At 43.3% G+C, this 13,763-nt stretch overlaps 1 protein-coding gene across 8 annotated transcripts in view; it reads left to right on the plus strand.

Moving 5' to 3' along the window:
- APBB2 (amyloid beta precursor protein binding family B member 2) overlaps window positions 1–13,763 on the plus strand; it is a 152,269-nt gene that overhangs the window by 136,843 nt on the left and 1,663 nt on the right. For 4 of the 8 annotated variants that reach the window (XM_070757029.1, XM_070757030.1, XM_070757031.1 and 1 more), the window contains 3 exons: window positions 594–674; window positions 3,155–3,270; window positions 12,907–13,086. In XM_070757029.1, the coding sequence (XP_070613130.1) occupies window positions 594–674; window positions 3,155–3,270; window positions 12,907–13,086 (377 nt within the window). Of the gene's footprint in view, window positions 1–590; window positions 675–3,154; window positions 3,271–12,906; window positions 13,087–13,763 lie in introns of all 8 variants that reach the window. The other 4 variants (XM_070757035.1, XM_070757034.1, XM_070757028.1 and 1 more) reach the window with 1 other exon arrangement.

Consider the following 13,763-nt stretch of genomic DNA (forward strand, 5'->3'; position numbering starts at 1 on the left):
AAATTATCTCTCTCTCTCTTCCTCCCTTTCGTTCTATTTCTCTCTCTCTTTCTCTCCCTTCCTTCCTCTTTCTTTCTCTCCATCCCGCTTTCTTTCTCTTCCCTCCTCTTTTTTTTGCTCTCTTTCTCTCTCCCTCCCTATCTCCATGTCTTTCTCTCTCTCTCCTTCCCTCCCACTCTTTCTCTCTCTCTTGCTTTCTTTCTCTCTCTTGCTCTCTTGCTTTCTTTCTCTTGTTCTCTTTCTCTCTCTCTTGCTTTCTTTCTCTCTCTCTTGTTCTCTCTCTCTTTCTCTCTCTTGCTTGCTCTCTCTTGCTCTCTCTCTCTTGCTCTCTTTCTTTCTTTCTTTCTCTTGTTCTCTTTCTCCCTCTCTTGTTCTCTTTCTCTCTCTCTCGCTCTTTCTCTCTCTTGCTTTCTTTCTCTCTCTGAGCTTCGCGGCACACCTGACCATGTCTCACGGCATACTAGTGTGCCGCAGCACACTGGTTGAAAAGCACTGGGTTACCTGATAGATCACTCTGGCTCCTGGCATTAAAATAAAGAGAGGTGATGCGGGTTGGAATAAGATGAAATTGATGCTTTGCTTCCCTGTAGTAGATTTTCCAACACCAAAGACTGAGTTGGTCCAGAAATTTCACGTGCAATACCTGGGCATGCTACCTGTAACGAAGCCAGTGGGTATGTAAGCGTATTTTTATTCATGACTTATCTATAAATGTGTTCTTCCTTCGCCTTCTCCTCCTCTTCCTCCTCTTCCCCTTCTTCTTCCTCTCCTCCTCCTCCTCCCTGGTGACATTGTGGTTAAAATGCAGTACAGTAGTACCTCTAGATACGAGCTGCTCCACATGCGAGTATTCCAAGTTACGAGCCGAGACGTGAGCAAAATTTCTGTTCGACACCCGAGCTCAAATTCGGGATACGAGCCGAGCGTCCACTAGGTGGCGCAAGAATTCCATGCTTCCAGTTATCTCGGCGCGAAAAACAAAGTCTAAAGGTATTCGTTGGAGATGCGAATTGATCGACATACGAGCTCGGGTCTGGCACTAATTAAACTCGTATGTCGAGGTACAACTGTACTGCAGGCTAACTCTGTTGAGTGTCAGTAGTTCGATTCTGATTGGCTCCGAGGTTGACTCAGCCTTCCATCCTTCCAAGGTGGGTCAAATGAGGACCTGGATTGTTTGGGCGGGCGGGGGGGTCAAGAGGTTGACTCTGTAAAAAACTTAGAGAGGGCTGTAAAAGCACGATGAAGCGGTATATAAGTCAAAATGCTCCTCAGTTGTCTTTGAGATTGTCGAAGTAATTTGTACACTGCTCAAAAAAATAAAGGGAACACTCAAATAACACCTCCTAGATCTGAATGAATGAAATATTCTCGTTGAATAATTTGTTCTGTACAAAGTTGAATGCGCACAATAGCAGGTGAAATTGATTGTCCATCGGTGTTGCTTCCTAAGTGGACAGTTTGATTTCACAGAAGTTTGATTTACTTGGAGTTCTATTGTGTTGTGTTCCCTTTATTTTCTTGAGCAGTATAATTTGATCTAAAGGCCGGGTACTCACCATCTTTTCTCTAGCTTTTTGCAGGCTTGTTGAAACAAGATAACGTAATATTTTTAGTAGTACAGTGATACCTCGTCTTAGAAATGCCTCATCATACAAACTTTTTGAGATAGAAACCCGGGGTTTAAGATTTTTTTGCCTCTTCTTACAAACTATTTTCACCTTACAAACCTACCGCCGCCGCTGGGATGCCCTGCCTCCGGACTTCCATTGCCAGCGAAGCACCCGTTTTGCGCTGCTGGGATTCCCCTGAGGTTCCCCTCCATGGGAAACCCCACCTCCGGACTTCCGTTGCCAGCGAAGCGCTCGTTTTTACGATGCTGGGATTTCCCTGCAGCATCGCAAAAACACAGAAGTTCAGAGGTCGGGTTTCCCATGGAGGGGAGCCTCAGGGTAATCCCAGCAGTGCAAAAACGGGCGCTTCGGCTGGCAAAAGGGTTGAGTTTTGGGCTTGCAAGTATTAATCGCTTTTCCATTGATTCCTATGGGAAACATTGTTTCGTCTTACAAACTTTTCACCTTAAGAACCTCGTCCCGGAACCAATTAAGTTTGTAAGACAAGGTATCACTGTAATTAGTGTGGATCAAGGGGATGACAGGTGCATCATAAAGGATATAATTAATTATAACCTTTATAATCATATAATTATAATTTGATTTATATGATTTTCCGCATTGGGGGAGATCATTTGGCCCTCCAAAGCAGGGAAGCTGCAGAGTGCAAAAAAAACGGCCAATGAGAAAACTGGACGTTCGGAAAAACAGACCTGGTTTACCCGTTATGCTGTTTTTCGTACTCCGGGGCATCAGGAAGCTTCCCTGAAGGCTACAGAGTGCGAAAAACAGCACAATGGGCAAACCAGAAGTCAATTTTTCTGAACATCCAGTTTGGCCGTTTTTTCATCGTCCTAGGCTTCAATGAGACCTGTGCACATGCGCAGGGATGGGGGGGTATGTGCATGTTCAGGGGCAGCACAAGGGTGCGCATTATGGGGTTGGAGGGAATGGGCATGGGCATGTGCACTGTCTACAGTTCACGCCACACCGGTAGCAAGAATTGAGCGGCACGTGCAGTTCCATGTCTCCAGTGTGCTTCCGTTTCCAAGCGAGATTTTGCTTCTGCTCATGCGCAGAAAGCAAAATGTTGCGAGGGATGCGCATGCGTGCAAAATTCCAGCGATTTTTTTTTGCTTTGCACATGCGCAGAATCAAAAAAATTGCCGAAATCTCACATGTGTATATGTTCCCTCGCAACATTTTGCTTACTTGCGCATGCACATGCTGGAGATGCATAGCTGTGCGCACAGCGCATCGATACCAGTGCGAGTAGCACCTCCCACCTGCCTGTACTGGTACAAGCACACACACCCTTTTGGCACTTGAACCAAAAAAGGTTCGCCATCACCGATCTAGAGGATACGATGTTAGGGAGAAACCGATTGGATGGAGAGAGGAAAGAAGGGAAGGACGTTTGAGCCTAAGGTTAATTTAGACTACTGTAGAGAAATATGTTCTTAAGGTAAGGAAAACCAAAAACGTTGTGTGCCCCTCAAAAGTCCTAAGGTTGTGTGTCTGTTGTCTTTGTTCTACTGAAGGTATGGAGATGCTGAATGGAACTATAGAAAACCTTATGGAGTCCTCCAACAGAGAAGAATGGACGCCTGTCACCATGAATGTGGCCGATGCTACCGTTACCGTCATCAGCGATGGGGTACGGTTCCTTCATCTTCTCTTGCTAGGATTTGCAACTTGACCCAACTAACTAACTAACTAACTAACTAACTAACTAACTAACTTCCTTCCTTCCTTCCTTCCTTCCTTCCTTCCTTCCTTCCTTCCTTCCTTCCTTACTTACTTACTTACTTACTTACTTACTTACTTACTTACTTACTTACTTACTTACTTACTTACTTACTTACTTACTTACTTACTTTATCTATCTATCTATCTATCTATCTATCTATCTATCTATCTATCTATCTATCAACAGTGGGATAATATCTGTCGCTCGGGTGTAGGATGGGGGCGCGGGGGTTTGTTCTCTGAGCTGGTGGGTTGGTTTCCTAATGCTTCGTTACCAGATAACATCTTCAGTGGCGTTTAGGGGTTGTCATTGTGGACGTTCTTCTGCTTATAAGGGCTTCATGGGGTCAGTAGATCTTGTGATGAGGTCACATCAGCTGTGGGTTGTATCAAATAAGGTGGGACTTGTGATGGGTCAGATATGGATCATGTCAAGTGAGGACCTTATGATGGATCTTGTAATGGATCTTGTGATAGGTCAGGCATGGGTCAGGCGGGGGTTGCAATTTACCTCTGCTACCAGTGGGGATGTGTGCACAGTTCCTGTTGACCGGCGGGCGTGTGTGTGTGTCTGGGGACGTGCACACATGCGCGCATTGGAACAAATTTCGGATTCTGCGCATGCGCAGGAAGCATATTTTCTGAGATGTGTGGGCGCATGAGATTTAGGCAAATTTTTTTTCTTCCATGCATGCGCGAAAGCAAAGTCACCAAAATCTTGCACGCCCGTGTGTCCTCTCACAAGATTTTGCTTCCTGTGCATGTGCAGAAGCCAAATCTCACTCCGACGCACATGCGTGCACGCCAGTCACCTGGAGCTGCGCACACAGGTCCATTTTTGCTACTGGAACGTCGCCGCCGCACCCTGTTCCAGTAGCAACCTGATACTGGTGTGGATGCATCGAGTAAGAGTCTTGTGGTGGAGCTTGTGATGGGCCAAGTGTGGATTATGTCAAGTTTAGGATCTTATGATGGGTCTTGTAATAAGTCGGGTGTGGGTGTATCAAGTTAGAGTTGTTGTTTTTTTTTAAAATAAATTTATTGAATATATACAATAAAAACAAGATACAGAAAGACAAAAGGGATATGCATACTGTACATTTTAACATTTACAATCTACTTATGTAGTAATTGGGGAGTGAGAGAAGGTTAGGGGGTTGGGAAGGGAGGGAAGTAGATATAGAAGGAGGGGGGATAGGAAAAAGGGGCAAAGAAGGAGGGGGGGATAAAGAAGCGAAAACCAGCGTTAGAGCTGGGTCTTTCATGATTTGGGGCCTGTAGTTTGAGCTCATAGTTGGTGTGTTTTACCCTAAGGTTTTATCGATATGTTTTGAATGTAGTTTTTAGTGCCAATATGTATAAGTGATTTAGGGGTTTATTTTCTTTGTAAAATTGAAGTCCGTGTCGATCGATGTTTACAGTTTGTTGTTTCAATTTGATGTTATGATTTGTGATGTAGGTTGCTAATTTTTCAAGTTGTTTTTGTTGGATATTTTTCTTGATGAATAATTTTTAGATAATTCCTTTTTTTTAACCAGAGGTACCATTTATCCCAAGCTTTGTAGAAATCTGTCTCATCCTTGTTTTGCAGTTCCATTGTTAGTTTGGACATTTCTGCGCATTCCATTATTTTAATCAAGAGTGATAGAGCAGTTGGGTTTTTTTCTTGTTTCCAAAATTGTGCATATAAAATCCGTGCGGCTGTAATGATGTGGATTATAATATATCTGTTTTCTTTACTAAAATTTTGTCTTATGATTCCTAGTAAAAATAGTAAGGGTTTCGCATGGATGATCTGAGAAGTAATTTGTTCTAGCATAGTTTTTATTTTTTCCCAATATTTTTGGGTGGTTTCACATGTCCACCAGATGTGGTAATATGTACCTGGTTTTTCCCTGCATTTCCAACATAATGGTGATAGATTTGGATACATTTTTGCAAGTCTAGCAGGTGGCAAGTGCCATCTGTAGAACATTTTGTAATGGTTTTCCTTATATGAGGTTGCCATCGTTAGTTTATAGTTAGCGGTCCAAATTTTTTCCCATTCGTTTAAATAAATTGTGTACCCAAAGTTTTGTGACCACGCTATCATAGTTCCTTTAACTATTTCTTCAACAGTATCGTGTTGAAGGAGGATATTGTATATATTTGATATTTGCTTTTTTTGTGGACCAAAAATTATTTTATCGAGGGGGTTGTTTTTTTGGAAGTCTGATTTGTTCTTATCTTCATTATATTTTGATTTTATTTGTAGGTAGTGTAACCAATCTACTTTAATACCTTTTTCCATGAGTTTTTGCTTAGGGATTAGATCATTATTTTCGTTTAGTAGTTGGTCGTATGTTATAATTTTATCAAGGGTTAATGCATTCGGGTATATAATGGCTTCTGTTGGGGAAATCCATTTTGGGATGCAGAGGTAATGGTTTTTTTTAATGAAGTGCCAGGTGTTAATTAAGGTTTTTCGGATGTAGTGTGATCTGAAATATGTTGGTATTTTATCTATGTCTGTCGTCAGAAACTTGTGCCACCCGGATTGAAGGTCATAGCCTTCAAGTGTTAATATTCTAGAATTTTTAAGTATTATCCATTCTTTCAGTAGGTTTACAATTGAGGCATGGTAGTATAGTTCCATGTTTGGTAACCCAAATCCACCCCTTGACCTATGGTCTTGTAGGTCTTTAAGTTTTATCCTGGCCCTTTTTTTTGTCCATATAAATTTGCGAATTTTTTTGTGTAAGTTTTTGAAAAAGGTCCTGTTTAGTTTAATGGGTGCAGTTTGGAAAAGGTATAGAAATCTAGGAAGTATATTGCTTTTAATTACAGTACAGTGGTACCTCGAGATACGAGTTTAATTCGTTCCGGACCTGGGCTCTTAAGTCGAGCAGCTCTTATCTCGAACGACTTTTCCCCATAGGAATTAATGTAAATAATTTTAATTGGTTCCAGCCCTCAAAAAACTCACAAAGTTAGTCTAAATTATGCAGAAAGACATGTTTTTAATGAAGAAATGTACATGTACATATAAATGAATAATGAAGTTTCTTTCACTTAACTTGTAAACTTTCTTAAACTTTTAAATTTACATATGTTCAACTTCTCTGCCACCCAATCCTGTAGGACAGAGGTCCCCAACCCTTTTTGCACCAGGGACCGGCTTTAAGCGATCAAGAGAGGAATGGGTGAATGAATGGACGGAGGGTGGGAAGGAAGGAAAGAGGGAAGGGACAGGAACAGAGGAAGGAAGCAAGGAAACTTATGAAAGGGGAGAGTAAGAGAGGAATGAGTGAAGGGAGGGAGGGAGGGAAGAAGGTGGGAAGGAGAAAGAAAAGAAGAAATAGAGGAAGGGAAGGTAAAAGAGAGAAAGAAAAACAGCAAGAAAGAAAGAAAGAAAGAAAGAAAGAAAGAAAGAAAGAAAGAAAGAAAGAAAGAAAGGGGGAAGGGACAGGAACAGAGGAAGGAAGCAAGGAAACTTATGAAAGGGGAGAGTAAGAGAGGAATGAGTGAAGGGAGGGAGGGAGGGAAGAAGGTGGGAAGGAGAAAGAAAAGAAGAAATAGAGGAAGGGAAGGTAAAAGAGAGAAAGAAAAAGAGCAAGAAAGAAAGCTGCAAGCCCCCCCCGAGCCCCCCAGGCCGGCTGCAACCTTTTAAAACACGCACGCCGCTTCGCAGCTGTCTCCTGAAGCCGAACGCGGAAGTTAGCGTTTGGCTTCAGGAGACAGCTCCTTGGCGCTTGTATCTCGAATTTGGGCTTGTAAGTAGAACAAAAATATCTCTCCCCTCCCAGCTCTTATCTCGAGTTGCTCTTAAGTAGAGCAGCTCTTATGTCGGGGTTCCACTGTACAGCAATTTTCCCCATTATAGAGAGTGGGAATTTCGACCATCTGCAAAAATCTTTGTCCATTTCATTGATTAGTTTATCGTAATTGTCTTTCTTGATAGTGCTGCAATTTGCGGTAATCCATAGTCCTAAGTATTTAACTTTTTTGGCGGTTTTTATTTTAGTGGATTCTTCTAATTTCAATAACTGCTGTTTTGTCATATTTTTTGTTATCATTTTTGTTTTTTCTCTATTGATTTTTAGTCCAGCAATCTCTCCAAATTTATTTATTTCATTAATTAGGATAGGTGCAGATTTTAAGGGGTCTTGTACAATGAACACCATGTCATCAGCAAAAGCTTGAAGTTTATAGTGTTCATTTTTAATTTTTAATCCTTGGATTTCCTTGTTGTGTCTTATTTTATTTAGTAGAACTTCTAGTGCAAAGATAAAAATCAGGGGGGCTAAGGGACAGCCCTGCCTCACTCCTTTTTTTATACTTATTGTTTCTGTCATATCATTGTTTATCAGTATTTTGGCTGTTTGTATTGAGTATATACAGTGATCTCTCGGTTAGCGCGGGGGTTACGTTCCAAGACCTCCCGCGCTAACCGATTTCCGCGTTATATTGGATGCGGAAGTAAAACCACCATCTGCGCATGTGCGCCATTTTTTTCATGGCCGCACATGCGCAGATGGTGGAGTTTGCGTGTGGGCGGCGGGGAAGACCAAGGGGAGGTTCCTTCAGCCGCCCAACAGCTGATCTGCTCCGCAGCGCGGAAGCAGCGAGGAGCCGAAGATGGGGTAAAGGCAAAGGGGAAACCCCATCTTCGGCTCCTCGCTGCTGCCGCGCTGCGGAGCGGATCAGGTGTTGGGCGGCTGAAGGAACCTTCCCTTGGTCTTCCCGCTTGCCGCTTGCCAGTCCACACACGCCCCCCTGGATGAGCCGGCCACAGGGGCGAGGGGTGGGGATGAAGGGGCAGGACTTCCCGGGCGGAAGGCATGCTCGGCTCTGCCGCTCCAGCCCCTTTCGGCCGAGCAGCCAGGGAAGTCGAGCCAGGCGTGGCGGCGGCCTGCGCCGATGTTCCCCGCTGCGACGGAAGGCAGTCGCTTGGCTAGGGAGGCTCGGCCGAAAGCGGCTGGAGCGGCAGAGCCGAGCACGCCTTCCGCCCGGGAAGTCCTGCCCCTTCATCCCCACCCCTCGCCCCTGTGGTCGGCGGGAATGAAAGGGCAGGACTCCCTGGGTGGAAGGCGTGCTCGGCTCTGCCGCTCCAGCCGCTTTCGGCCGAGCCTCCCTAGCCAAGCGACTGCCTTCCGTCGCAGCGGGGAACATCGGCGCAGGAGGCAGGAGAGGACCGGGCGACCGGAGAAGCAGCGCTGCCGCCGCCACGCCTGGCTCGACTTCCCTGGCTGCTTGGCCGGGGAGGCTCGGCCGAAAGCGGCTGGAGCGGCAGAGCCGAGCACGCCTTCCACCCAGCGATTGTTCCGCTGCCGCCAGCATGGCCTGGCTGGCAGCGGAAAATGTAACGGAGCCCACGGGGGATTCGCCTTCCTCCCACCCGCAGCCGAGACTGATTGTGGGCTCCTTCGCAACCTCGGAGAGCTTCCGGGGCATGAAAGCTCACGAAAACCAGGAAGCTCTCCGAGGTTGCGAAGGAGCCCACGATCAGTCGGCTGCCGGCGGGAGGAAAGCGAATGCCACGGGGCTGGGCTCGGCTCCCCCCTCGGCTCCCCCCCTTACCAGCCCCGCCGCGGAAGGCTCCATTCTGTTCCCTGCCGGCCCGATTGAGCGGCCGGCGGTCTCCATTCAGGGAACAGAATAAAAAAAATTTTTTTAAAAAAAAAATTTTTAAAAAAAAATTTTTTTTTTAAAATAATATTTTAATATTTTATTTTTTAAATAATATTTTTTGAAAAACCGCGTTGCAGCGTTTCGCGCTAATCGAGAACGCGCAAGTCGAGGGACCACTGTAGTTTTAATGAGTTCTGTAAATTTATTACCAAGTTGCATTGACGCTATTTGTGCTGTAAAGAATTGCCAGTATAAACTATCAAAAGCTTTCTGTAGATCTACGAATAGGAATGCTACTGGTTTATCTATGTTTTTATCGTAGTATTCTAAAGAGTCCAAAATAATCCTTGTGTTTGTTGTTATGTTTCTTGCCGGAAGGAAGCCATTTTGGTCTGTATGTATTCTAACAGTTAATATTCGTTTAAATCTTTCGGCTATGATGGATGCAAAAATTTTATAATCTGAGTTAAGCAGGGATATTGGGCGATAATTTTGAATGTAAGCTCTATTTTGTGTATCTTTAGGTATTAAAGTTATGTAGGCCTCGTTCCAGGAGGAAGGAAGTTTTGAACCCTCGAGAATTTCATTAACAAGGGGTAACATTATAGGCTCCAGAATTTCTTGAAATTGTTAGAGTTTTGTGGGACTTGTGATGGGCCAACTGTGGATAATGTCAGATGAGGGTCTTGTGATGGATCTGGTGATAGGGTTTTATATGCTTCTTTTAATATTAGATTTGTTTTGCTATAATATTGTTTTTATTGTTGTGAGCTTCCCCGAGTCTTTGGAGAGGGGCGGCATACAAATCTAATTATTAATAATAATAATAATAATAATAATAATAAGGGGTCCTTAAAAACGACAAAGAAAGAAGATGGTTTCTTTTCATCCTTCTGTACCTTGTTTTATTTCTTCCCTTTATTTTTTTTCTCTCCAAGACTTTCCATCTGTAGTGGCAGTCAAAACAGATTTGGCGGTGACAATGGATAATTTGCGCTGCATTTTCAAGACACCCCATTTCCCAAGTGGTACTACCTTCACTTACAAAAATAACCAAACTGTCAATTTAATTAGCATTCTACGATATATTTTTTTTAAAAAAAGAAACCAACGTTGAAATCAGTGAGGCTTTTAACGGCAATTATCTAAGATTTAAAGGGAGAAAATTAAATGAATTGCATCGATCCTGCCTACAGTCTAATTAACTGGAAAGTTAATTAACTTGAACTGGGCGATTAAGCCATGGAATGCAGCCTATGGAGCATTTGTTCTGCCACCTATGTAGCAAAATAATGAAAAATTACGTCTGTTTTGCACCCGAGGGCAGTATTTCTCAATCTTGGCCATCCTAAGATGTGTGGACTACAACTCCCAGAATTCCCCAGTCAGCATGTTTGAAATCTATGCATTATAAAGTTGCTAAGTTTGAGAAACATTGCCATAAGAGTTTTAAAAAGATTTTTCTAAATTCCTACAAGGTGCATAAAACTTTAGTAATGCACCTGGAAGGTATTTACGTTTTGGAATGGAATGAAATGCTCTCAGTATACATAAACAAAAATATACATTTGTCAAGAATCATGAAGTATAACACTAAATGATTGTCATAGGGGGTCAAATAAGCAATCAGGAAACAATTAATATTAATAAAAATCTTAAGGATACAACCAACAAGTTACAGTCATACAGTCATTAATGGGAGGAAATGGGTGATAGGAATGATGAGAAAAAACTAGTAGTAATATTAGTGCAGACTTAGTAAATAGTTTGACAATGTTGAGCGAATTATTTGTTTAGCAGAGTGATGGCCTTTGGGGGGAAAAACTGTCCTTATGTCTAGTTGTCTTGGTGTGCAGTGCTCTATAGCAATGTTTTGAGGGTAGGAGTTGAAACAGTTTATGTCCAGGATGCAAGGGGTCAGTAAATATTTTCACCGCCCTCTTTTTGACTCGTGCAATATACAGGTCCTCAATGGAAGGCAGGTTGGCAGCAATTGGGTTTTTTTGCCGTTCTGATTATCTCCTGAAGTCTGTGTCGGTCTTGTTGGGTTATAACACAATAGTAGCTGGATGCCCGTACTTCGCTATGAAATTATGTGATCAGAGTTGATAAATTGACAGTTAAAGCTTGAAAATGTTATATAAAATGTGTAACTCCTTAGCATCAGAGTGTGTTAATATAAGGCAACTGGCAGTTGGAACAGAGTTCTTTTCAGGCAGGGAGGGGGGTGGAATGTCAAAACTCCCAGCCTACAGGCCAGATGAGTCACACATTGGCCACGCCCACACCCAGTTTAGTGAAGGGGTAGCATGAGAGGGTGTTACTATAAGGCAACTAGCAGTTGGAACAGAGTTCTTTTCAGGTGGGGAGGGGAGGTAGAATGTCTAACTCCTTGGCATCAGAGCATGCTGATATAATACTGTATAAGAAATCCTAATGATTTGATGGTCATTTCAAAAAATCCAGTTCTATAGTGTGGCCAAAATTTCTTGTGCATTTTATCATTGTGTCTTTCACTTGTTCATGCTCCAAATCAATGGAGGAAGGGCGCTGCAGGGTCTGGTCAGAAAAATCCAGATGAGAATCATGATCCTTGGAGTAATAGATAGATCCTTGGAGTAGTAGATCCTTGGAACAAACTTCCAGCAGACGTGGTTGGTAAATCCACAGTAAATGAATTTAAACATGCCTGGGATAAACATATATCCATCCTAAGATAAAATACAGGAAATAGTATAAGGGCAGATTAGATGGACTATGAGGTCTTTTTCTGCCATCAGTCTTCTATGTTTCTATGATGTAATGGACACTCTACTAGGTTTTACCATGACCACCAGTATTGGGTTCCTACTGGAACAGGGGGTGGAACACTGGTAGTGGAAATGGAGCTGCGTGCATAGCTCCAGGTGACCGGCTGGTGGGCATGCACATTGGTGCAAGATTTTGCTTCTGCGCATGCGCAGGAAGCAAAATTTTGCAAGACACACACGAGAGAGATGTTTCGGCAATTTTTTTGCTTCCACACCTGCGCAGAAGCAACAAAAATCATCAAAATCTCATGTGCATGCACATCTTCTTGCAGAATTTGCTTCCTGCGCAGAAGCCAAATCTCGATCCAATTTTGGTGCGCACCTGCCTAACACAAGCATGCGCGCCCACCGGTCACCCAGACCTGTGTGCTCATCAGCACCGGTAACGGCGGTACCCCCGCCTGATGGCCACCATCTTTGCTGGGCCCTGTGGACAGGACATCCCTATTTTGGCAAGCTCAGTTTCTACAACACTCCGTGGCCTGCATTGGCTGCCGATCAGTTTCCGGTCACAATTCAAAGTGTTGGTTACGACCTTTAAAGCCCTACATGGCATTGGACCAGAGTACCTCCGGAACCGCCTGCTACCGCACGAATCCCAGCGACCAATAAGGTCCCACAGAGTTGGCCTTCTCCAGGTCCCGTCGACTAAACAATGTCGTTTGGTGGGCCCCAGGGGAAGAGCCTTCTCTGTGGCGGCCCCGGCCCTCTGGAATCAACTCCCCCCCCCGGAGATTAGAACTGCCCCCACCCTCCTTGTCTTTCGTAAACTACTCAAGACCCACCTATACCGCCAGGCATGGGGGAGTTGAGACACCTTTTCCCCCAGGCTTTTTATATTCTATGTTTGGTATGTATGTGTTGTTTGGTTTTTAAATATGATAGGGTTTTATATGCTTTTTTAATATTAGATTTGTTTTGCTATAATATTGTTTTTTATTATTGTTGTGAGTCTTCGGAGAGGGGCGGCATACAAATCTAATATATTATTATTATTATTATTATTATTATTATTATTATTATTATTATTATTATTATTATTATTATCAGTCCCCCCTAACATGGATGTAAAGTTTCCCTCGTCCACGAAACTGTAACAGCAACAATGTTTCCTTCACACCTAGAATGAAGAGGAGATTGTGGTGGAATGTCGCGTCCGCTTCTTGTCCTTCATGGGCGTGGGAAAGGACATACATACCTTCGCCTTCATTATGGACGCCGGAAACCAGCATTTCGAATGTCACGTCTTCTGGTGCGAGCCCAACGCTGGCAACGTCTCGGAAGCAGTTCAGGCTGCTTGTATGGTAAATAGGGCAGTTCTATTCATAGTAACCTATTCCAAGCAGGGCATTAAATCAACTATGCAGTTCGGTGGCGGTGCATGGGGTTATATTTGCAAGGAAAGCACAACAAATGATAAATATTGGTGTCGATGTCAGCGTTCCAAATAGCACCCAAGAAATAAATCAGAGTCCAAGGCTTTGCCTTCTTCAAAGTTCCAATTTATTAACAGGGCCATGTTAGCACAACTGGAGAAACCCGAATCTAAAGTCACGAGGGCATCTCCACCGGAGTTTTAATATTTTTTTAAAAAATTATTTTAAATAATTAAATAGGATTGTTAAATTGTCCCGCGGCGAGTTGGCTGTGGCGATTTGCCCCATTTCATCAAAAGGGACCCCAAATTATACAAAGTTATATTTGTGTAAGCAATTAGTGAGATTTAGCGTAGACTCAGCAAGTGCTGGATTTTCACAGCTGTGCCAGAAAGCAGCAAGTTGCTAACAAGACAGATGAAATTGTAAGAATTGCAACTTCCCAAGGAATGAAGAATTTGTAAAATAGCTGCTGGGGGAAAATAGCATAGAGATCACAGTTTAAAATAAAGGTTTGTAAAATTTGTAAAGGTCTTGTTTACTGTCCCTCTACTGGGTCATTTAAATAAGCTTTAACTGTGCAAAAAAAAAAGAGCAAGGCACAT

This window comes from Erythrolamprus reginae, chromosome 7, assembly GCF_031021105.1.
Source record: "Erythrolamprus reginae isolate rEryReg1 chromosome 7, rEryReg1.hap1, whole genome shotgun sequence".
Lineage (NCBI taxonomy): Eukaryota > Metazoa > Chordata > Lepidosauria > Squamata > Dipsadidae > Erythrolamprus > Erythrolamprus reginae.